The sequence below is a fragment of the Natator depressus genome, chromosome 3, assembly GCF_965152275.1.
Source record: "Natator depressus isolate rNatDep1 chromosome 3, rNatDep2.hap1, whole genome shotgun sequence".
Classification (NCBI taxonomy): Eukaryota; Metazoa; Chordata; order Testudines; family Cheloniidae; genus Natator; species Natator depressus.
The window spans coordinates 135,182,096-135,206,672 of NC_134236.1; the positions used below are offsets into that span (position 1 = coordinate 135,182,096).

General features: G+C 41.5%; 1 protein-coding gene across 1 annotated transcript in view; it reads left to right on the top strand.

Annotated features, from left to right (window-relative positions):
* The first annotated feature begins 2,110 nt into the window (after positions 1 to 2,110).
* The window catches only part of MTR (5-methyltetrahydrofolate-homocysteine methyltransferase), a 72,150-nt gene continuing 49,683 nt past the window's right edge, over positions 2,111 to 24,577 (top strand). The window contains exons 1-8 of the mRNA XM_074948894.1: positions 2,111 to 2,243; positions 5,490 to 5,704; positions 9,806 to 9,895; positions 10,959 to 11,028; positions 12,036 to 12,128; positions 12,236 to 12,342; positions 12,906 to 12,965; positions 13,762 to 13,856. Of these exons, the coding sequence (XP_074804995.1) occupies positions 2,207 to 2,243; positions 5,490 to 5,704; positions 9,806 to 9,895; positions 10,959 to 11,028; positions 12,036 to 12,128; positions 12,236 to 12,342; positions 12,906 to 12,965; positions 13,762 to 13,856 (767 nt within the window). The 5' untranslated portion in view covers positions 2,111 to 2,206. The remainder of the gene's footprint in view (positions 2,244 to 5,489; positions 5,705 to 9,805; positions 9,896 to 10,958; positions 11,029 to 12,035; positions 12,129 to 12,235; positions 12,343 to 12,905; positions 12,966 to 13,761; positions 13,857 to 24,577) is intronic.

The following is a 24,577-nucleotide window of genomic DNA, read 5'->3' on the forward strand; positions in this document are numbered from 1 at the left end:
AATGCAGTGCACAAGCTCAGAGGCAGAAACTTAAGTGCTTACAGGGTTCAGTGAGAGTTTTGTGGATCACAGTGCCTAAATCTGAGGTGTAGGTGCCTAAGTACCTTTGTCGATTGGGGCCTGAGCAACTTCCATGCAAAACTAATAGCAATAGCAAAGTGGACTGCCCTCATGGAGTCTTTGGCACTTCTCCTTTATCTGGTTAAAATCTCTGCATAGGGTAGTGTGTGTTTTTAATTTTTGCTCTCTACTGTTATGGTTTTTACAGTTGATTTATTTCAGGGGTTTTATGTTCGTTGGCTTTTTGGGGGTAGATGGAGGTGTCATCTTACCAATGGTTGTGATAAATTCTCCAAAGTGATGAGGTCTTTACTTCAAGATGGGATGTCTTTTTAAAAGGTATGCTCTAGTTCAATCACCAGTTATAAAGCTTGCTGTAGGAATTACTGAGTAAAATGCTATGGCCTTTGTTTATGCATGAAGTCAGACTATAGATGTATATAATGGTTCCTTCTAGCATAAATCTATTTATCTGATATAATGTATTTTGTGATCTCTTCTGATTCTTCTTTGTGACATACTGTAGCTTCCTCCACCATAGCAGCTTTCATCACATCAGGGCTCCTAGATTTAATTCACTGTGTAACTTTCATCTGTCTGAAGCATATTTCATTTAGCGGCAAGTTCTAAGGATACACATTCAGGTTTACAATACACTATAACTCTTGAAATCAGCTCCTTGACAATAGCTAAGGTACATAAATAAACTGTAATTTTTTTCAGCCATATCTTGCAATCTTTATTATATTAGACCAGAATCTTTGAGTATGATATGTTAAAGTACCTGTACTAGATGCCATTCACAGAGAAAACTCTGACTTCTCATGTTATTAATTTTAAATGGGCTAATGCGTGTAATATTCCACTTAAGTTACATAACAGAAATATGTGCAAATATTTGTATTAATGGAATTTTTTTCCCTTTCATATGTGGAAAGAGTTCATTCTACCTGATGATACATCTTGTTCCTGCTCTCCTCCACTACATTTATAAGGGAAAAACAGATTCTTCATCTGGTTTAATGTAAGCTTTATAAATACTAATATGAGCTAATGACCACATTAGTCTCTGTTCTTTTTAACAAATGTCAATTTTATATTGCTATTTGTCTAGTTATAAGTTTAAATTTCTTACTTGTATATACCAGCATAATTAATTTGTCAAATTGTATTTCTTCACTGTGAATAATCCCTTTTCTTGATTCATGAAGTTGATTTTGTGATACTTATTAGCAGCACTAAGTTATCTGGGTTTCTAGGTCTTTTTTGTCCCACAGAGGGTTTGTAACCAGTGCTGTGTTGGCTAATTACAAATATTTAGGTACCTTAAACCAAAAGCTGGCGGTAAGCTTTTGGCATATTGCAAATGTCAGCACACTGGTATATTATAGAACCACGGTTTGTGCTAGCTTCTTGGGGGCCACTCGGATCAGACGGACCTCTCCCAGGGACAGCGGTAATGCCAGAATAGCTCTATCTTGTCAAAGGTGGATCAGCCATTTCAACTGACTTTTTTTTTTCCCCTTTCAGTCTACTGCAGCCTCTCCAGAAGGGTGGAAACAACCAGTGCTGGGAGGGAGGCAGTGGGAAGAACACAAACACCCCTGGCTCTGGGCATCCCAAAGCCTCCAACTGCCAGCCCCTGGGATGGATCATTAGCTGACTACTCCGATCTGTTCATTCCCTCTGAAGCATCTGGCACTGACCCCTGTCAGAAGACAGGCTACAGGGCTAGACGGGCCACTGGTCTGACCCAGCATGGCCATTCTTATATTCCTGTACTTGCCCCCAGCAGCGCAGGGTGCATGCAGGGCTATGGAGCTGGCTCTGTCACAGGACAAAAGGGGAATGAATTCACGGCCCAGTACTCTCTGGTTTTTAGAGGTGGGTCCCTCCCTAGGCCCAGGCCCAGGCCCTGGCCCTGCTGCTCTGAGATCCCGGCGGCAGCTGCCGGCTCATCCCCTAGCTGAGGCGCTCCCCCTGCCGCACAGCGGCAACCCCCGCCCAGAGCCGCCGGGCCCGGCTGCTGTGTCACGCGCTCGGAGAGCGGCCCAGGTGGCGGCTCGGGCCCAGGCGCGCTTCCCCGGCCCCGCCCCGCCGCTGCCGGAGGAGGAGGAGCAGCAGCGGGCGGCCCTGCAGCTGCGGCATGTCGCCCGCCGGCTACAAGTTCCCCCAGCGGCCGGGTAACTACGGGGCCGAGCGTGGCGTGCCCCGGCGCCGGAGCAGCGGGTCCCCTGGGCTTGGGGGGCGGCGCGTGGGACGCGGGGCTGCCTCGCCCTTGGCTCTGCGGGGAGCCGAGCGCAGGGGCCGCCCGCCCGGGCGCGGGGCTCTGAGTGTCGCCCTCTGCCAAGACCCTGGGGTCGGGGGGAGCGGCTGCAATCCTCGTGCAACCGGAGAGCAGCGCCTCTGCTGTCCGCCCGGCGAGCGTGCTCGGGCCGCGTGTGCTCCAGGGCTCAGAGGAGCATTTGCTCCTCTAGCTTTCCAGGGGGGGAGGCTCCTGCCTCATTTTCTCCGTTACCTGGAAAACCGAGGCGCGCTGTCCCGTTTTACAGTGAAATGTATTTCTTCCACCCGCTGACGATCCTCGTGCGTAACTTTTTTTTTTTTTTTTTAACGAGCGCCTGAATTTTAGAAACCTGCCTCTGACTCATCGGCCTGCCTGTACCTGGCAGTGTCTCGTGCCCCCGGGTTAAACAAACTTTTTAAATGATGCAAGTCGCCCTGCTGGTTAACTCATACACTAGTGAGCGGAAACTGGAAATGCCCAGGATTCGGATGATCTCGTATTTGACCTCAAATGCCCATTACCTATTCAAACATAGTCTTTCTGTTGTTAACAGTGTCGATTAGAGTGCCCTGTCTCCCCCCGCCACCTCGCTTTCACAGCCCCCTGGCTATAGCAGACAAATGGCTTAGACCCCCCCCCCTAGGGGTTCGTTGTAACAAAGGTGCATTGCATTTTTGTGCGTGCGTTTTGCATGCAGGTAAAGTGGAATTTTCAGCCGGAAATGGTCATATAAAAATGCCAGGGGCGGCAGATTATCACTAAAGTTTCAAAAACCATATAGGAGATTGAAGAAACGCTCCCCTCCCCCCCCCCTTTTTTTTTTTTGTAAAAAAGTTTCATAAATTCTAAACCCATCCATTATTTGGGTGGTGTGGAGGATAGGAGTGATTAGTGGGGTATTTGAACTTTTAGGTTTGGAAGTACTATGCAGATTTTTTTCATCATGTTGGTGAATATGTGAATCCAGTATTGATTGAAATAAAAATAGTACTAGTGGTAGTCACACTACCCACTAACACAGCATTCCCATATAATTTGCTTGTTTTGGTTTTCTCTCTCAACCTTGTTGCCCTTAGCAACTAAGCTATTTCCTGTTTATGTTTGAAGAAGCTTTTTGCAGGTGTCTGTCACACTGTATCTTGCCTTTTGCTCATTGACTGTACAAAAGCATGTGCTGTTACTTTTTTTTTTTTTATATAAAGCAACAGATTGTTTTATTCGCCAGTCTTTAAGGCCTGGTACTGTAGTGAGATGCACGTATGTGGACATATACAAAGCTCTGTTGAAGTTGGAAGGACCCTTCCCATAGTCATTGCAGGATGAGGGTCCAAATAGACAGTTGCAGTTGATCAGATGGCTAGAGAGACTGTTAATATAGCAGGTTGTTTGTTTGTTTTGTTTTTAACTTTTGTGATCCGGAGAACCATGTTTAGATGATTCAGATGGAAAGAATGTTTTAAAATGTACTCAATTCTTCGCTATTTACTGTTGGCTTATTTTTTGCATTTTTCTCAGTGTAGACATTGAAGTGGTTAGGTCCACTTACTGTTTATTAAGTACACCTCGGTGGAGAAAAGTAATTCAGTTTTGTAGAAAGAAAAGGAGTACTAGTGGCACCTTAGAGACTAACCAATTTATTTGAGCATAAGCTTTCGTGAGCTACAGCTCACTTCATCGGATGCATTCAGTGGAAAATACAGTGAGGAGATTTATATACACACAGAACATGAAAAAATGGGTGTTATCATACACACTGTAAGGAGAGTGATCACTTAAGTTGAGCTATTACCAGCGGGGGGGATTTCCATATTTCCAAAATTGGTTTCATTCCCATTTACAATAACACCCCCCAAATCAAAATTCTCTGCAAAAGGTTATGAAGCCTTGAGTCTGAGGTGGGCGGCCTTGGAGACACACACACATCATGGAGTCCCCAGCTGCTCACCAGGTGGGCAGGTTGGGAGGAAACCAATGGTCTCTCTGCTAAATGATTTAATTTGGCAATTGGCAAATCCTGACAAAAAGTATTTCATCAGAGTTTTTTCTGACCATCTCTATTAGTTTTTTTTCTCACACTAGCACAATGGTTGTGATTTGCTTTCTAACACCACAGGGCAGTGTTTGTGGATCTCTAAAAAATATTATTGATATTCACTTAAAGGTCAGGACACAGTTCTATTCATTTTAAGTTCTGAATCCCCCCTCCCCTTTTTTCTTTCTAAACAAAACCCAAATTTTGGACCTAAGGTCCTTATCCAAAGTGTGTTGAAGTAAATGTGAATCTTTCTGTGGTCTTCAACAATGAGCTTCGGAACAAACCTTAAATTGTTTGTGTTTCTTTTTATGCATGAATGTCCATTGTCCAAGCATCACTAACAACTGTGTTATATTTGTATTTGGGTAGTAGACAAATTCTTCACTGCTAAAGCATGTTATGTTTGCATAAGGAAACTTTAAAAGGTGTTCACTTAGCCCTGAAAAGAATCAGGCAGCCTTTTTCACTGGAGCACGGTAATTGTCCGGTCAAATAAATCTATAACTGAAAATCAAGTTCAGATGAGATACTTGGGTGTGTCCCAGACCTTTACCAAGGAAGTAAAGTCTGTAAGGCTGGAGCTGACTCTGTAGTCCTTACTCAGGTGAAACTCCCACTTAGTTCAGTAGGAGTCTTGCTTGTGTAAAGACTGCAGGAGTAGGGCCCTGAGAGACCATGTACAAAGAGAGAGACAAAATTTGCAGTGGAAAAGTGCTGATATAGTGGAAGGGATAGGTCAACATCTATATGCCTAGTTGCTTATGGAAATGGTTACTTGGGTATATACTTAGGCCCTACTTCTGCAGCTGACTCCATACAGGTGAATCTGCATTTACTCAAGTGAGGCTCCTGCGGCAGGGTTCTGCTCAGACAGATGTAGGGTCAGAGACCTATAACATATTATTTGCTCATGTTAAAATATCACAACTTCAGGTGCAGTACCATAACTGATCATTATTTTATAATAAAATAAATAACTCTTGTTTGAAATTAACTTTGAAAATTCAAGGTACTTATACTTAAAAAATTATGTATTTTGTGTGGGGGGGAGGGATAAAGGAATTTCAAAGTTTCTTTCTTTTGTTTTAACTGTAATTTTTTTAATAGTGAATACCAAGAAGAGCTTGAAAGATGAAATTGACTCTATTTTGCGGGAGCGGATTATGGTTTTGGATGGAGGCATGGGGACCATGATCCAGCAGCATGCTCTATCAGAAGAGGACTTCCGAGGGCAAGAATTTAAGGATCATCCAAAACATCTGAAAGGCAACAATGACCTTTTGAGTATAACTCAGCCTGATATAATCTACAAAATTCACAAGGTATTGTGTCGCTTGACTTCTGAGTGTTCTGATTTTAAAAAAAACCCTGACTCTTCTGAATGATTTCTATGTGCAACCTTAACTGTTAATGGTGTTTTTTTTATTTCTGAATTTCCGTCATCTTCTACTTAATCTTTTTAAGTATACACTATATTAGCTGAATCACCCTTGTTCGCACTTTGTTGACCCATCAAAGAATTCTAATAGATTGCTGAGGCATGTTTTTCCTCTACAAAAGCTGCTTTGACACTTCCTCAACAAATTGTGTTGATCTATGTATAGGATAATTCTGTTCTTTACTGTAGTTTCAACCAGTTTGTCTGGTATTCAAATTAGGTTTACCGGCCCATAATTGCTATGTTTGCCTCTGGAGCCTTTTAAAAAATTAATGTCACATTAATTATCCTCCAGTCATCTGGTACAGAAAGTGATTTAAGTGATAGTTTACATACCATAGTTAGTAGTTCTGCAATTTCATATTTGAATCCCTTCAGAACTCTTGGGTGAGGACCATCTGGTCCTGGTTATTTATTACTGTTTAATTTATCAATTTGTTCTAAAAACCTCTGACGCTTCAATCTGGGACGGTTCCTCAGATTTGTCGTCTAAGAAGAATGGCTCAAGTTTGGAGATCTCTCAGATCCTCTACAAAGAAGACTGTTACAAATAATTCATTTAGCTTCTCAATGGCCTTGTCTTCCTTTAGTGCTCCGTTAGCACCTCTATCTTCCAGTGGCCCCACTGATTGTTTGTTTGGCAGGCTTCCTGCTTCTGATGTTCTTACTTTTTTTTTTTTTTTTTTGCTGCTAGTTCTTGAGTCTCTTGCTAGTTGTTCTTCAAATTCTTTTTTGGCCTGCCTAGTTACACTTGACTTGCTAGAATTTATGCTCCTTTTTATTTTCCTTAGTACGATTTGACTTCCAGTTTTTAAAGGATGTCTTTTTGCATAGTAACTGCTTCTTTTGTTTAGACATGGTGGCATTTTTTTGGTCCTCTTACTGTTTTTTTTTAATTTGAGCCTCTATTATGGTGTTTTGAAAAAGTTTCCACACAGCTTACAGGCATTTCACTCTTGTGACTGTTCCTTTTAATTTCTGTTTAACTAGCTTCCCCTTTTCTGTGTGGTTCCCCTTCTTGAAGTTAAATGCTACAATTATGATCTTTCTTGGTATTCTCTCTCACCCCCACCCCTGGATGTTAAATTTAATTACATTATGGTTGCTTTACCAAGTAGTTCAGCTATATTCACCCCTTGGACCAGACTCTCTGTGTTCCACTTAGAACTAAATCAAGAATTGCCTCATCTCTTGTGGGTTCCAGAACTAGCTGCTCCAAGAAGCAGTCATTAATGGCGTCTAGAAATTTTATCTCTGCATCCAAACTGGAGGTGACATGCGCCCAGTCAGTATGGGAATAGTTGAAATCCCCCATTATTACTGAGTTTTCTATTTTTATAGCTCTCTTAATCTCCTTGAGCATTTCACAATCACCATTATTTTAATATTTTTATTGTGAAATATTAAAATTTAGTATAAAGAGAGTAATCTAACATTTTACTGTAATCCTCATAATCTTTAAAGAACAAAAATGAAAAAGAAGCTGTGACTTAAATGCCCTGTAGAGATTTAAGGGGAAAAAGCTCTATAGCGGTGTCTGCTGAGTGACCCAGTTGTGTCAACCAAACTGGATTGACTCTGAACTTTGGAAATTCTGCAGGCTGGAGCTCCAGAGTTTGTCATCTCCTTCCTCCCAACTAATTCATCTGATGAAGTTTACAGGTGTGGAAAGACCTATGTTTAAGCTCTTCAGAATTCTTGGAGGTTCAAATATTTATAGAAAATAACCCTAAAACTGCCCCTCCAACTTCTTTAAATAATTTTAAATATGGTGGACTGGGCATAGAAGCGCCCTGTGCCTTTAAATAGCTTTTACGTGTCCTTCAACTGGTAAGTAAGCTCCAACAGGAAGAGATGGTGGGTAGTTTATTTTCAAAAGTCAAAGTGGATTTCCCAGTTCAAGTGCATTGTTACCTACTAATATATTGTGTTCAGTAATGTTCTGTGCCTGCTAAAATGACAGGAGCTTGAAGGGTCAAAATTGTTGTCGTTTAATGATTTTGAAGGAGGTGAAAGTGAAACTCAAGTGTGTAAAAGATATAAATGTCATTGTGCCCTTTGGATCTGCACAACTCTGTGTGTGTGTGTACGTGCGCGTGCCCAGAATAGGGAGTAGAGAGGAGAACTATCAGTTTTCTGTTAGTTAATTTTAAAATTAATATTGTCTTTAACATTAGATATGTTCCTATTCCACCATCTGTTTGATTGAAATTTTATTTGCCTTAATTACCATTAAATTCATTTTTTCTTCATTTAGAAAAATCCCAATGGTGTATACTCAATAGTGTAATCACATCAGTACTTTTATGACCCAAATATAAAAATCATCATGTAATTTTCCTTTAGCATTTGAAGTGTGTTCATCTTCTCATGCACCGTTAAGAAAATCCACACAATAGTAAACCCTAATGATATTTGTATTAGAGTAATATTTTGTTTATCTTAGAAACCTTTTTTTCATTTCCAAGCCTTTCTGATCAGACCTAATAGGTGAAAGCTTATTATGCTTCAGGAGTGTTGAAAAGGAATTACAGTGATTGCTCATTTGCATTTTGCTGAAAGGCCTAACATATAGCTGATTTTCCCCCTCCCACCCACTGCTTTTTAGTATGTGTCATTAAAGGGACACTATCCTATCAAATCACACGTCTGCCTACGTTTTTTCCTGTTACAAATTATACCTAAAATTGCAGCAAATGAAAAAGGTTAGAGAAAACAAATCCATTCATTTTTATAGTTTTACATTGTGAACAGTTGTGGAAGTGTTTTGTAAAAGGTCAGGTTTTCTCTTTTCACATTGACAGTCACTTTCCCGTGTTGGTTGTTTTAGTCAGTCACAGAAAAACGGAAAGAAACATTTCAAAAAATTGTGTGTGTAAATACTTAAAATCTTCGTAAGTGCCAAATGCGACTAACAGTAACGTAGTTTTTGCGTCTGCAGGTTTGAACACCTATATTTCTAACTGAACAGTTGTTTTTGTTCATTTTTCAGTAGCACAAGATGTTTTCCAAACATAGGAAGACAAGGTTCTTGCCCCAGAGAGCTTTCTTTGTAACAGTATGCGTGAGCTACAATATTAGGTGGGGAAATAGGAAGACAAGCACAGGAGTTACAAAAACAAGCTCACACAGTTACTTAGTAGTTAAACACTATTCCCAATAAATACAATCCTCCTAACATCTACTACTAACACATTCTAGTGCTCCTTACGTAGCCACTCTGTGCTCCCACACTATGCAGCTGCCTCTACACTATTCAGCTTTCCTTTTCCAGTCCTCCATCTCACCACCTTCTTTTCTCATTCCACATGGCATCCCTCGGCAAGTCCTGCTAACTTTCTGTGCCTGCCTCTACAATGACCCCCTCGCCATCACATCACTGTTTGAAAATCTTGGGTGAAATCCTGGCCCTATTGAAGTCAATGACCAAGTTCCCATTAACTTCAGTGGTGCCAGAATTTCAACCCCAGCCTACAAACATGGTCATAATTTATTAAGGGTACATTTATACATAGTTTATAAAGAGTCAATAACATCTGTTAATTCCATTTTAATAAATGCTTCAGTGGGTTGATTGCAACCATCTATAACATACGCTACTCATGCCTGTTATGTGTTTATAACATCTATTAGGCCTTGATTCTTGAAGGTTGTCTAACTTGAAGCATATCAGTGAGATTATTTACATGCTTAAAGTTAAGTTAATCCATCTTGGATTGGAACCTTGATAGTTTTTAACCCTTTATAAACTATTTATAAATATAACTTTAAACACTAAAACTCTGTGAGTAACCTCAAATGTGTTTAAACACTAGTTCAAAGCAACAGGCGTAAGAACTGTAGGATTTGGTCTTCTGTGAATTGGGAGGCAATTATCCTTTGTCTTCAGCTGAAAATCACAAAATGTTAGAATCCGCTGACTCCCTTCTTTTCCATCCCCCGATCTGAAATCATTAGTTCTCAATTGTTTTTTTTATTGTTGCAGGAATACTTGCTCTCTGGGGCTGATATAATTGAAACAAACACTTTCAGCAGCACCAGAGTTGCACAAGCTGACTATGACCTTGAGCATCTGGTAAGAATTTTAAGCCACTTACATGTTAAGATATTCAAGATTTGTTGTCCCAGCAGCCAATATTAACCTAGTCCCCAGAGACCACAAGACTTGTGTTTATTGCTAACTGCACACTGTCTTTGGGCACACAGGGGAGATTGGTTGAGTCTCTGGTGCTCAGCAGAGAAATATCCCATTTACTTATTACACATTTCCATTATTACAGTAATATTAGGATGAAAATTATACTTGTGATAGGACAGTTGTCAATGAAGGCACAGACAGTAATAATTTGTATTGGGCTTCATCGGTTGAGTATTCGCAGAAGTCTCATTCTGTGAACAAGAACATTCTGCTTCAGTGCTTCCAGTTTCACAAGATGGTGCCACAGTGGAAATGTGTTTTATCCCTTAACGTTGTATGTATATTTTATTCTTTGGCACGGAGGTCTGTCTTGCTTGCAGTAAGAGTTTTGCTGCAGTGCTTAGAACTCTCTTAAGCTCAGGTTTGTGCTGCCTATCGGTCACGTCATTTTAAAATTAATCTCAGCAGATGGCATGACAATACCTGGAAACATGCCATCTAAATCAGAGTTGCTGTTCCCAATAAGCTACATTTACCTTCATAGGGCCCCTTCCTTCAAGGTGACAACTCCCACTAACTTCAGCGGGAATTGAGGGTGCTCAGTATCTTACAGAACTAGCCATTAGTCCCTTTGCCATCATTTAATTTTACAATAGCAGTTTTAGGCACAGACGTAGTAGAATGGTATCCGTCATATAATCGCATCACTACAGTTTGCTTTCTGAGATTCATGGAACAAAGCAATTCCCCATGCTGGGGGTACCCCAGAGGGGTGTGTGTGGTGGGTTTTTTTATTTTTTTTTATTAAAGTTTTGCCGTAATGCTTTCATGTGTTTGTCTGGCCTATAGTATAGAGCACTTAGAATGCACTGCATGCTGCCACAGAAGAGGGTGACTGACTCTTGTAAGTTTCTTAGTTAGTTTTCTTCATAGAAGAGACATAATGTACAGAATTAGCCTTTTCTGTTAGCACACAGTAATTTGGCTGTCATTGTTCCAGGTTTATCAGTTAAACAAAGTCTCAGCACAGGTGGCCAGAAAAGCAGCTGATGATGTGACTGCTCAGACAGGTGAATGGTGGTTTGTTTTTGTTTTTGTTTTTTTATTTTTTTTCCTCTTTGTATTCAAACATTCCCTTCTACATGTTCTATCGTCTCATTACAAGCTTTGAAATGTTGTGACTTGGGTTGGTGCAGTTGGTTGCATCTGGGAGCAGTGATGCTGCAAATTATCTTCCAAGATGAGCCTAATGCATGAGTGACTCATAAGCTATTTAGATATGCAAAATGTTACTCTGGTTCTTTCACAAGGTGCTGAGTGCTTCTTGGGAGTCCAACTGCCACTGAAATCCACCTGGCATGATTTCACCCAGCATCTGCCAGGAGGTACTCAATAACTCACAGCATCAGCCTAAATGGGCAGTCGTTCCTAAAAATGACTTCTTCATCTACATTTCTGTTAGTAGAGACTTACCGATCTAACAAGAACACTTGATAAAGGGATAACGTAATTTAGAAGTCTTCAAGTTTTCTCTCTCATTCTAACACCAAGCTGCATTTTCTGTTTATAAACCTGTCATTAGATTGTCCAGACAATACCTCTCTGATTTGGTTCTTAAATATAAAATTAAGGCACATCCTTTTTTTTTTTTTAAAAAAGTGGTTCACTGTTCTTTGTAACTAAATGTAGCGATTAGAATATCTGTTATATTGCACTGCAGTATTTCTTTATGGCACTGTGCTGTGCATTTAAAAATAATCAGGCAACAAAGAGTACTTTAAGTTGCCTGATCATTTTTTAAATGCACAGCACAGCGCCATAAAGCTTGGACTGAATTGATGGCTTGCAATGGCATTGTTTGTAAATACTGCTGACCCTTATTGGCTAGAATCGGAACTACTCAACTATCCAAAGCTAATTTAGATTCTCCTCTACCCCAAGTGGTGGGGACTTGTGCTTTTGGAACAGGACACTCGGAGTTAAATCTATGTTGTTGCCATGCTGGCTTAAGTGATGGTTACAATATTATGACTGTAGGTGGCTAGAGTTGATGAGTGACATTTCTTCCCTTGTCTAGAGAGTAGACGATTTGTTGCTGGTGCTATGGGTCCTACAAACAAGACGCTCTCTGTGTCTCCCTCAGTGGAAAGATCAGACTATAGGAACATCAGTAAGTATTTGTAATTTAATTCTATTCTACCTTTTATGATATGTTACAAGAAGATGTCTTTAGCTAAAGATATGAGACCAACCACTTAAACTAATTTTTATTTACAGCTTTTGATGAGCTGGTTGAAGCATACCAAGAACAAGCCAGAGGACTCTTAGATGGAGGGGTTGATATCTTGTTAGTAGAAACCATATTTGATACAGCCAATGCCAAGGTGAGACTTTTGGGAAAACTTGGAAGTGGTTTGAACCTTTTATTAAATGCCTAAATAAAAAATTCTGGTGTGGGGGCTAAGGCAAGAATTTTCCCTATATATTACTGACCCATCTTATGTTGAAATTCTGTGGAAACTATTGTGGATTAAATGGATTCATATGTAGGGGTTATGCATTGAGAATATATGCAACTGTATGAAACACATTAAATTCACACTCTGGATGTATATAGTAGATGTATGTAACAAACACACACAGACTTTAAAAGCTTGGTTATCCTACATACTGTAAATGTGAGTGATAAATAACAGTGTACAAATCTTAGCAAGTGCATTGATGTGATTTTTTTTGGGGGGGTCTAAAAGAGCCTCAGGCTGCCTAGCTGCTGTGATACCACCACAATATGTTTGAAAACCTAGAGGTTTCTGGGGGTGAAGGAATGCCCTTGAATGTAGTAAATTCTTCCAGAATCTCTGGCAATATTGTATGGTAAGTTTTTTGTGCAAAAGGCTATTCAAGCCTTAATTTGAATTAACTTGTTGTAACCTTTATTATTAAACAGGCAGCTCTCTTTGCTCTCAAGAAACTGTTTGAGGAAGAGTATGATCCCAGACCAATATTTGTAAGCACAAAACATTTTACTAACTTCAGCTAAAATGATCTAATGTTTGTATGTGTGGTTCCCTAACAAGACTGAGGTGGCAGCTCAGCTGGTGATGGCATGGGTGCATTTTTTAAAAACAAAACACACACAGTATAACACGCAAAAAGTCAGTATGTTTTCTAGAATTGCTTTTTTTGTATTGTTATCCTTAGGACAGTGGGAAAACATTACTCTCTGTATCTTATAGGAGAATTTGAGGTCAAAGCATTATTATTTATAAACCTTCATACTTTCTCAAGGCCCTTCACAGATGAGTTTTTTAAAAGAAAGTCTGGTAACTTCCCCAGAAAGCTTACAGTCTAAGGCGCCCAATTCTTCTTTGTATTGTGACTTAAGGGAGATTCCATGTGGGCCCAAGGATCTGCTTGTGCATTGCACGGTGCAGGATTGGCCTTAAATAATAACAAATGTAGAAGTTATGGATGGTGAGGGAAGGAGGTGGGCTCTGATTGCAGTTAGGATCCTTAGCTGTTAACATCAACCAACAAACTGTACATCCCAAGAGATTTTATTTATTTATTGAAAATAAAGGTTAGCACAGTGACCCTCTGAAGCTCTTTGGTCAGAAGTTTCTTTCTACTTGCTAGAACGTTTGGGGAGGTTGCACAGAAAAAAATATTCTGATTTCCTGCATGGGTTGCCTGTCATCACTTTGAACCAAACACTCTTCATCTTGCTTTGGCTTTTGAGAGGGCAGTATTAATAACATATGTTCTTATTACACCCCCCTCCCCCAATCCCTTTTGTATTTTAGGTTTCTGGAACCATTGTAGATAAGAGTGGACGCACTCTCTCTGGCCAGACAGGAGAAGCATTTGTCATTAGTGTATCCCACAGTGAGCCACTTTGGTAAGAGAATGTGCTTTCTTGAGTCCATTATTCTAAGACCGGACAGTAATGGTAAGTTTTGTAAGGCCCCATCAACAGGAGATTCTTAACCATGCTATCTGCAACCATATTTAACCGTGTATTTCGCTAGTGTAGTGTAGTTTCCCTGTCCAGTGTAACCAGGAATTATTTTTCCTGAGAACCATGGTGTAGCATACCCCTCTTTTATGAGTCCTTATTACTGTTATGCAGCTTAATAAAGTTCCTGTCCATGGTGATAAGGGAAATGGTGCTAGAACCCTGCAACTAACAACTGGCCATGAGCACAGTAATATTCAAATGCTAGTGGTGTGGTTCTGAACCCAGTGTAGCGAGGACCTAAGTGAGTCCCAGGATATCAGTCTTCAAAAGCAGGCAGGAGGTGAAATAACTGCTTTCTCATGTAGAGAGATGAAGCTGCTTTTCCATTGTCTCTCTGAAGAGAGTCACTTCTCTACCTTCTTCGCCCCTAATGATGTGTGAACTGAGACCTGATCCACATTGGACTGTGAACCATATTGGAAAATGGAGTTTGACTGATATAGACAAGACCAAACTGTTTTAAAATTAATGTCAGAAGCTGTGCTTGGATTTGAAGCCTAGACTTTCAAATTTACTTTGTAAACAGTTAATATCTGGGGTAGACTGGGCCTAGATAGATTTGGTGAAGGAAACAAATAATAGTTACAAAAAAGGGGGGAAGCAAGTAAAGAAAAGATTCCAGTGTCAGATCATAGGGCTAGGTCATGAGATGTCACTGCAGCATCCTTTTCCCTGATTTTTTCCAAAATTCCAAATGTTCACTAAATTTTTTTCTCAAAAAGATGTATTTGTTCTGAAAAACACTTGACACTTCTAGGTGATTGTTTAATAAAAATATATTCTTCTCCATGCAAACATAAATGCTAAAAATTTTTTTAAAATGAAAGCTTAGATTCTGTAAAATTTGGCCGCTGCATAAGACAGAGCCCTGCATGTAACCATGCTTTCCCCTCTTTTCCCCCCGTCCTTGTGCTTTTCTGTATCCTTTTCTCCCTGTTTCTCTAGTTACTTTTTTTTTAAATCTTTATGTATTTGCCTGTAGTTAGCAAAATTTTCCTGCAGTGTTAAATATTTTCATTTGCTATTAGACATGTACTCGGTGTATGTCGTGACAAGCCATTCTTTGGTTTTTTTACAACAAAATCCCAGTTAAAAATAGTCTGTCATCCCCGTGATGCAGAAGTGTGAGACTGCACTAACATACAATGAACCCAGCTTTTCTGACATGTCCCCTCTCCTTCCCCCCCTTGAAGATCCACTTTCCCAGACCAGACTGTGCTGCAGAAGTAACATAGGGAGTCGCTTGGAACAGGGTGCTGCTTGATTCGTTCACTATCACAGCATAGAGATCTATGCTTGGCACAGATCTCAGCCTCAGACAAGGTGCTCATGACTCTAGTGTCTCTAGGGAGGATAGAAGGAGCACTGGAGCAGAAACTAGGACTGTATTAAACAACATTTAATACAGTACTCTGGGCCCTGATTCCGATTTATGCTAATGCCACTTTACACTGCCATGGCAGACAGAGCATTAAAATGAGAGTGAATTACACTTAATCCCACTTTAAGGTCTCTTCACGCTACCAAAGTGGTGTAAGTGAGTCTGGCTGTCTGTGTCTAGTTGTGCTCCCTGTAGGGAGCACATTATACCTGTTCTTGGACATCTGCACATGCTTTCAGTTTGCTCCTGAGCATGATTTGGGGTAATGAGTTTGATCTGTAAATCACTGTTTTGATTTGGGTGCTGATTAAGGATCTTACACACTCTCACTCTATGCACTATCAGCATAGCTGATACTGGCTGAGGAACTGCTGGTTACAGTTCTTACAATTGAGCGTCTGAGGACAGGTGGCAGGGTATTCTCTGTGAACAGCCCTCAGATGTGGGATTAGCTTCCTCCCTTGGTCTGACAGAGTCCTGTTGTTTGTCTGTATGTATTGTGGTCATATCTAGAAGCCTCGGGGAAGCAGGGCTCTCATGAGGTAACTGCTTTACACGCAGAGATTTCCTGCCCCAAAGAGCTTTACAACCATTGCCAATGACAAGAGACAACTGGTGGCTACAACAAACAAACAGGGGAAGAGAAGAGATGGCCACAGTAATGGTGCACTGTAACTGCTGCTTATTATACTAACTGCAGTAATTTCACCAACTTCTGGCCTAAGGTTGTTGGCCTTTGGGGCATGGTGGAAGGGTCATTTAATTTTCTCAGACTTTTGCCTGGGATGGGGGAGGGGGCTGAACTGATTTGAGGGTGATATTGGTTAGGAAGTACAACGTTTTGCGTTTAAATTGGGTAAGCATGCTCCACGTTTCCAATAGGCGTACTTTCAAAATCAAAACATTACATGGTGTCAGACTCATGTCAGCTCCTGCTGTGAGAGTAAATCATAGAATCATAGAATATCAGGGTTGGAAGGGACCTCAGGAGGTCATCTAGTCCAACCCCCTGCTCAAAGCAGGACCGATCCCCAATTAAATCATCCCAGCCAGGGCTTTGTCAAGCCTGACCTTAAAAACCTCTGAGGAAGGAGATTCCACCACCTCCCTAGGTAACGCATTCCAGTGTTTCACCACCCTCCTAGTGAAAAAGTTTTTCCTAATATCCAACCTAAATCTCCCCCACTGCAACTTGAGACCATTACTCCTTGTTCTGTCATCCACTACCACTGAGAATAGTCTAGATCCATCCTCTTTGGAACCCCCTTTCAGGTAGTTGAAAGCAGCTATCAAATCTCCCCTCATTCTTCTCTTCTCAGTTCCCTCAGTCTCTCCTCATAAGTCATGTGTTCCAGTCCCCTAATCATTTTTGTTGCCCTCCACTGGACTCTCTCCAATTTTTCCTTCTTGTAGTGTGGGGCCCAAAACTGGACACAGTCCTCCAGATGAGGCCTCACCAATGCTGAATAGAGGGGAACGATCACATCCCTCGATCTGCTGGCAATGCCCCTACCTATAATCCCAAAATGCCATTGGCCTTCTTGGCTACAAGGGCACACTGTTGACTCATATCCAGCTTCTCGTCCACTGTCACCCCTAGGTCCTTTTCTGCAGAACTGCTGCCTAGCCATTCGGTCCCTAGTCTGTAGCGGTGCATTGGATTCTTCCGTCCTAAGTGCAGGACTCTGCACTTGTCCTCATTGAACCTCATCAGATTTCTTTTGGCCCAATCCTCCAATTTGTCTAGGTCCCGCTGTATCCTATCCCTACCCTCCAGCATATCTACCACTCCTCCCAGTTTAGTGTCGTCTGCAAACTTGCTGAGGGTGCAATCCACGCCATCCTCTAGATCATTAATGAAGATATTGAACAAAACCGGCCCAGGACCGACTCTTGGGGCACTCCGCTTGATACTGGCTGCCAACTAGACATGGAGCCATTGATCACTACCCGTTGAGCCCAACAATCTAGCCAGTTTTCTACCCACCTTATAGTGCATTCATCCAGCCCATACTACTTTAACTTTCTGACAAGAATACTGTGGGAGACCGTGTCAAAAGCTTTGCTAAAGTCAAGGAACAATACATCCACTGCTTTCCCTTCATCCACAGAGCCAGTTATCTCGTCATAGAGGGCAATTAGATTAGTCAGGCATGACTTGCCCTTGGTGAATCCATGCTGACTGTTCCTGATCACTTTCCTCTCCTCTAAGTGCTTCAGAATTGATTCCTTGAGGACCTGCTCTATGATTTTTCCAGGGACTGAGGTGAGGCTGACTGGCCTGTAGTTACCAGAATCCTCCTTCTTCCCTTTTTTAAAGATGGGCACTACATTAGCCTTTTTCCAGTCGTCCGGGACTTCCCCCGATCGCCATGAGTTTTCAAAGATAATGGCCAATGGCTCTGCAATCACATCTGCCAACTCCTTTAGCACTCTCGGATGCAACGCATCCGGCCCCATGGACTTGTGCACGTCCAGCTATTCTAAATAGTCCCGAACCACTTCTTTCTCCACAGAGGGCTGGTCACCTCCTCCCCATGCCGTGCTGCCCAGTGCAGTAGTCTGGGAGCTGACCTTGTTCGTGAAGACAGAGGCAAAAAAAGCATTGAGTACATTAGCTTTTTCCACATCCTCTGTCACTAGGTTGTCTCCCTCATTCAGTAAGGGGCCCACACTTTCCCTGACTTTCTTCTTGTTGCTAACATACCTGAAGAAACCCTTCTTGTTACTCTTAAAATCTCTTGCTAGCTGCAACTCCAGGTGTGATTTGGCCTTCCTCATTTCACTCCTGCATGCCCGAGCAATATTTTTATACTCATCCCTGGTCATTTGTCCAATCTTCCACTTCTTGTAAGCTTCTTTTTTGTGTTTAAGATCAGCAAGGATTTCACTGTTAAGCCAAGCTGGCCGCCTGCCATATTTACTATTCTTTCTACACATCAGGATGGTTTGCCCCTGTAACGTCAATAAGGATTCTTTAAAATACAGCCAGCTCTCCTGGACTCCTTTCCCCCTCATGTAATCCTCCCAGGGGATCTTGCCCATCAGTTCCCTGAGGGAGTCAAAGTCTGCTTTTCTGAAGTCCAGGGTCCGAATTCTGCTGCTTTCCTTTCTTCCCTGTGTCAGGATCCTGAACTTGACCATCTCATGGTCACTGCCTCCCAGGTTCCCATCCACTTTAGCTTCCCCTACTAATTCTTCCCGGTTTGTGAGCAGCAGGTCAAGAAGAGCTCTGCCCCTAGTTGGTTCCTCCAGCACTTGCACCAGGAAATTGTCCCCTACATTTTCCAAAAACTTCCTGGATTGTCTGTGCACTGCTGTATTGCTCTCCCAGCAGATATCAGGGTGATTGAAGTCTCCCATGAGAACCAGGGCGTGCGATCTAGTAGCTTCTGCGAGTTGCCGGAAGAAAGCCTCGTCCACCTCATCCCCCTGGTCCGGTGGTCTATAGCAGATTCCCACCACGACATCACCCTTGTTCCTCACACTTCTAAACTTAATCCAGAGACTCTCAGGTTTTTCTGCAGTTTCATACTTGAGCTTTGAGCAGTCATACTGCTCTCTTACATACAGTGCAACTTCTCCACCTTTTCTGCCCTTCCTGTCCTTCCTGAACAGCTTATATCCATCCATGACAGTACTCCAGTCATGGGAGTTATCCCACCAAGTCTCTGTTATTCCAATCACATCATAATTCCTTGACTTTGCCAGGACTTCCAGTTCTCCCTGCTTGTTTCCCAGGCTTTGTGCATTTGTCTATAGGCACTTGAGATCCACTGATCGCCCCTCCTTCAGAAGGTCTGAAGAAATGGTTTTGGTACCTGATACGTGGTAAATCCAGTGAGAGTGTCAAAATATTTTCATTCATTGATTACGCTACTTGCCGCTAAAATATCTTGCCATTGAGGTGGGGCAAAGAGAGAACGACAGATGAGCCTGTGTTGAGAGAGACAGATGGAGCTGGGATAAGGCAGAGGGAAATGCAGCTGGCTACTAAGAAGAGACAACCTGAAAAAAAAACAACAAAAAAACCCCTGAACCTGCCAGTTTATAAATCGAACATGACATAAATGCAATTGCATCTACACTGTTATCTACATTTGGCATGGATGGCCTCATTAACTATCCTTATCTTTACTTTGCTTCAGCTATCCTGACTGAGCCCTTCCTTATATCATGAAAATAAATGGTCTTCCCATCTTTGTAATGACACATTCCCTGCTCCATAGTGCATGATGTGTGTGTCTGGGGGTCCATATAAGTGACTTATCTGTGTATAACCTGTACATGCTTACACACACAAATCAGTGGGGGGTGGTAAAATGATTCCCTTGAAATCTATGGTATATTTAAATAGAATGCTCCAAGCCAAACAGAGTTCAGAAAAGCTATAAAGTTACGTACTTAACTCTTATGCCACAACCTGTTAGAGTAAGGGGAGTTGCATGTTCAATTATGGAAAAATAATTGGACAGTATGCAGATCCCCACTCTCTGGCTGTTAGAAGCCAACTGGAGCCCAGGGGTTTGTATACTGCCTGTACAGTTAGTTCTCAGTAATCATACAGTCAGCATGCAAATTCTTTTGCTCTGATTCAGTTACCTGCATAATTCCCACCCAGATACACGTAAGAAACATACAGTAGTTGATTTGACTTCTTTCCTACCCACCCCAGTCCCGAGCTGAGCTGCCCCGAACTGTGGGAAGTTCCATGGGAGTATGCACACTGTACCATCCCTACAGCCCTCTCTGTGGCAGGCTACTTCAGCTGGCTGTTGGCCATGGTCTTGTCCCAGCACCCCCCTGTCTCCTTCCCATCCCGTTGGGGTAGCTTTTGTCCCTCTTAAGGCACTAGGAGTTACTGCTTATATGCCTGGTTAGGGGAAGGCTCCTTTCACCTTTATCCCTCAGAAGCAATGTAAGAGCCAGTCAGTTTAGCACTCTGACTTTTTCAATGACAAGGGGTGACTTGGAGTCCATTAGAAGCATGGCTTGTTGTGAATGGGAGATCAGGGAACAAAGTATGTTAAAGGTCTTATTCTATATGCCTGGAGCATGCAAAATTGGACATCAGTGTAGGAATGTTGGCTTTATTTGGATTCAGGAGAGGGCCCTAAGGGTGCACTTGCCTATCTGATGTTGAAAGAAAATGTGTTTGTGCCTCATGTGCTGGTGAAATTGTTCAAGAAGAATGCATGTGAAAGATCTCTGCTGTAATGTTGTGTAAAGGAGCACTCAAGGACGATAAGGCCATTGCAGAGAAACTAAATGAATTCTTTGCATCGGTCTTCATGGCTGAGGATGTGAGGGAGATTTCTAAACTTGAGCCATTCTTTTTAGGTGACAGATCTGAGGAACTGTCCCAGATTGAGGTGTCATTAGAGGAGGTTTTAGAACACATAGATAAATTAAACAGTAATAAGTCACCAGGGCCAGATGGTATTCAAGAGTTCTGAAGGAACTCAAATGTGATATTTCAGAACTACTAACTGTGGTTTGTAACCTATCATTTAAATCAGCTTCTGTACCAAATGACTGGAGAATAGTTAATGTGATGCCAATTTTTTTTAAAAGGTTCCAGAGGTGATCCTGGCACTTATAGGTGAGTAAGCCTCACTTCAGTACCAGGCAAACTGTGTGAAACTATAGTAAAGAACAGAATTGTCCAGCTCATAGATGAACATAATTTGTTGGAGGAAGAGTCAACATGGTTTTTGAAAAGGGAAATCATGCCTCACCAATCTACTAGAATTCTTTGAGGGGGTCAACAAGCATGTGGACAAGGGGTATCCAGTTGATATACTGTCCTTAGATTTTCAGAAAGCCTTTGACAAGGTCCGTCATCAAAGGCTCTTAGGCAAAGTAAACTGTCATGGGATAAGAGGGAAGGTCCTCTCATGGATGCGTAACTGGTTAAAAGATAGGAAACAAAGGATAGGAATAAATGGTCAGTTTTCATAATGGAGAGAGGTAAATAGTGGTGTCCCCAGGGGTCTGTACTGGGACCAATATTATTCAGCATATTCATAAATGATCTGGAAAAAGGCTTAAACAGTGAGGTGGCAAAATTTGCAGATGATAAATTAAATCCAAAGCAGACTGCAAAGAGCTACAAAGGGATCTCATAAAACTGGGTGACTGGGCAACAAAATGGCAGATGAAATTCAATGTTGATAAATGCAAAGTAATGCACATTGGAAAACATCATCCCAACTATACATATAAAAAGATGGGGTCTAAATTAGCTGTTACCACTCGAGAGAGATCTTGGAGTCATTGTGGATAGTTCTGAAAACACCCACTCGATGTGCAGCGGCAGTGGGGAAAAAAAGCAAACAGAATGTTGGGAATCCTTAAGAAAGGGATAGATAAGACAGAAAATATAATGTTGCCTCTATATAAATCCATGGTACGCCCACATTTTGAGTACGGCATGCAGATGTGGTCCCCCTCATCTCAAAAAAGATATTTTGGAATTGGAAAAGGTTCAGTAAAGGGCAACAAAAATGATTAGGGGTATGGAACAGCTTCCGTATAAGGAGAGATTAAAAAATCTGGGACTTTTCAGCTTGGAAAAGAGACAATTAAGGGGGGATATGATAGAGGTCTATAAAATCATGACTGTTGTGGAGAAAGTGAATATGGAAGTGTTATTTTCTCCTTCTCATAATACAAAAAAATAGCTGTCACCAAATGAAATTAATAGGTAGCATGTTTAAAACGAACAAAGGAAATATTTCTTCACACGACGCACAGTCAACCTGTGGAACTCTTTGCCAGAGGATGTTGTGAAGGCCAAGACTCTAAAAGGGTTCAAAAAAGAACTAAATAAATTCATGGAGGATAGGTCCATCAATGGCTATTAGCCAGGATGAGGAGGGATGGTGTTCCTAGCTTCTGTTTGCCAGAAGCTGGGAATGGCGACAGAGGATGGATCACTTGATTGCCTGTTCTGTTCATTCCCTCTGGGGCACCGAGCATTGGCCACTGTTGGAAGACAGGATACTGGATTGGATGGATCTTTGGTCTGACCCAGTATGGCCATTCTTATGTTCTTATGTCGAAATCAGTGAGACATAGGATATATCTGGTGAGTAAATTCAGTTGTACAAGCTTAATGCTGTCACTAGACAACTTAACTGATGCACGCAGTTTCTTCCAAATTTTAAAAATGTTTTAGCAAGGAAAAATGTTTCTAAACTGGATGGGTTGAGGCAGTTCTTTGATCTTTGTCGTCTCCATTTTTTCCTGTAGCAGAAGGCAGTTCCTCTTTCTCATTAAATCCTAGCATTTTGGATCTGCTTGTACTTTCACACCTACAGTGTAGAAAGCAGTAGGTACAAATGTTGCCAGGATATATGGTCACTTTCCAGTTGCACTTTGATTTCAAACCTTGCTTTACCATTCCCAGTGTTGCAGCAGGCTGGTGCCTCAGTACGGTAGTATTCTAGAAGAGCAAAATTAAGATGTTCCCATGGGATGTTGCAAACATAATGAGGCTTTTACATACTTCCCTGAGGAAAGTGGGCAGTACTTACCGTATATACTCATTCATTAGCCTGTTCGTTTATAAGCTGACCCCCCCAAGATGGATAGGTAAAAACTGTATGACTCTTTCATAAGCCGACCCTATATTTCAGGGGTTGGCAAACTTTGGCTGCCGGCCCATCAGAGTAAGCCGCAGGTGGGTCGGGACGTTTTGTTCACCTGGAGCGTTCACAGGCACGGAGCCCCTCAGCTCCCTGTGGCCACGGTTTGCTGTTACCAGCCAGTGGGAACTTCCCGCAGCTCCCATTGGCTGGGAACGGCGAACCACGGCCACAGGGAACTGAGGGGCTCCATGCCTGTAGACGCTCCAGTATTACAATATATTAGATATTCAATGATTTCATAGAGTTTAAAATCATCAAATTTTGGTGTAGACCCCTTTATAAGCCGACCCCTGCTCTTTGATGCATCACCTTTTTACCAAAAATACTCGACTTATGGATGAGTATATACAGTAATTGGAGCAGGTTGCTAGATAGCATGAGGAAAGTAATATATATTGTGAGTTCTGCAGGGGTAGCTCCAGCCTCTTCCCAGTGGGAGAGCTGAGGTAGGCTAGACTGAGGTGGGGGGAGCTGCGCTATGCATCTTGTGGGCACACTTTTTTTTTTTTTTTTAAACAATATGCACTTAAACATGTGTTTTATCTGTTATCCTTAAAAGAAGAATAAAAATATATACGGATTGGTTTAACACTTCATCTATGTCAGCTCACTGGTGCAACATTTATTCACAGAAAATCAACAGGAAAAAACTTAAGCCAATAAATAAACAAACTAATAATAACAATAAACAACTGCAAACTTCTGGGGAAAAATTACTATTTAAAGAATATGAATGGTTAATGACTTTAAATCTGAGCATGTACTGTCTGAAGGAAATAGGATGAAATTCAATCAGGACAAATGCAAAGTACTCCACTTAAGAAGGAACAATCAGTTGCATGCATGCAAAATGGGAAATGACTGCCTAGGAAGGAGTACAGCGGAAAGGGATCTGGGGGTCATAGTGGACCATAAGCTAAATAAGAGTCAACAGTGTGATGCTGTTGCAAAAAAAGTGAACATGATTCTGGGATGTATTAGCAGGAGTGTTGTAAGAAAGACATGAGAAGTAATTCTTCTGCTCCACTCTGTGCTATTTAGGCCTCAACTGGAGTACTGCATCCAGTTCTGGGCACCGTATTTCAGGAAAGATGTGGACAAATTGGAGAAAGTCCAGAGAAGAGCAATAAAAATGATGAAAGGTCTAGAAAACATGACCTATGAGGGAAGATTGAAAAAATTGTTTAGTCTGGAAAAGAAGACTGAGAGGGGACATGATGATAGTTTTCAAGAACATAAAAGGTTGTTACAAGGAGGAGGAAGAAAAATTGTTGTTCTTAACCTCTGAGGATAGGACAAGAAGCAATGGGCTTAAATTGCAGCAAGGGAGGTTTAGGTTGGACATTAGGAAAAACTTCCTAATGGTCAGGGTAGTTAAGCACTGGAATAAGTTGCCTAGGGAGGTTGTGGAGATTTTTAAGAGCAGATTAGATAAACACCTGTCAGGAATGGTCTAGATAATACTTGTCCTGCCATGAGTGCAGGGGACTGGACTAGATGACTTCTCCAGGTTCCCTTCCAGTCCTAAGATTCTGTGATTATATTTTAAATTTAGCCATTTGCACACG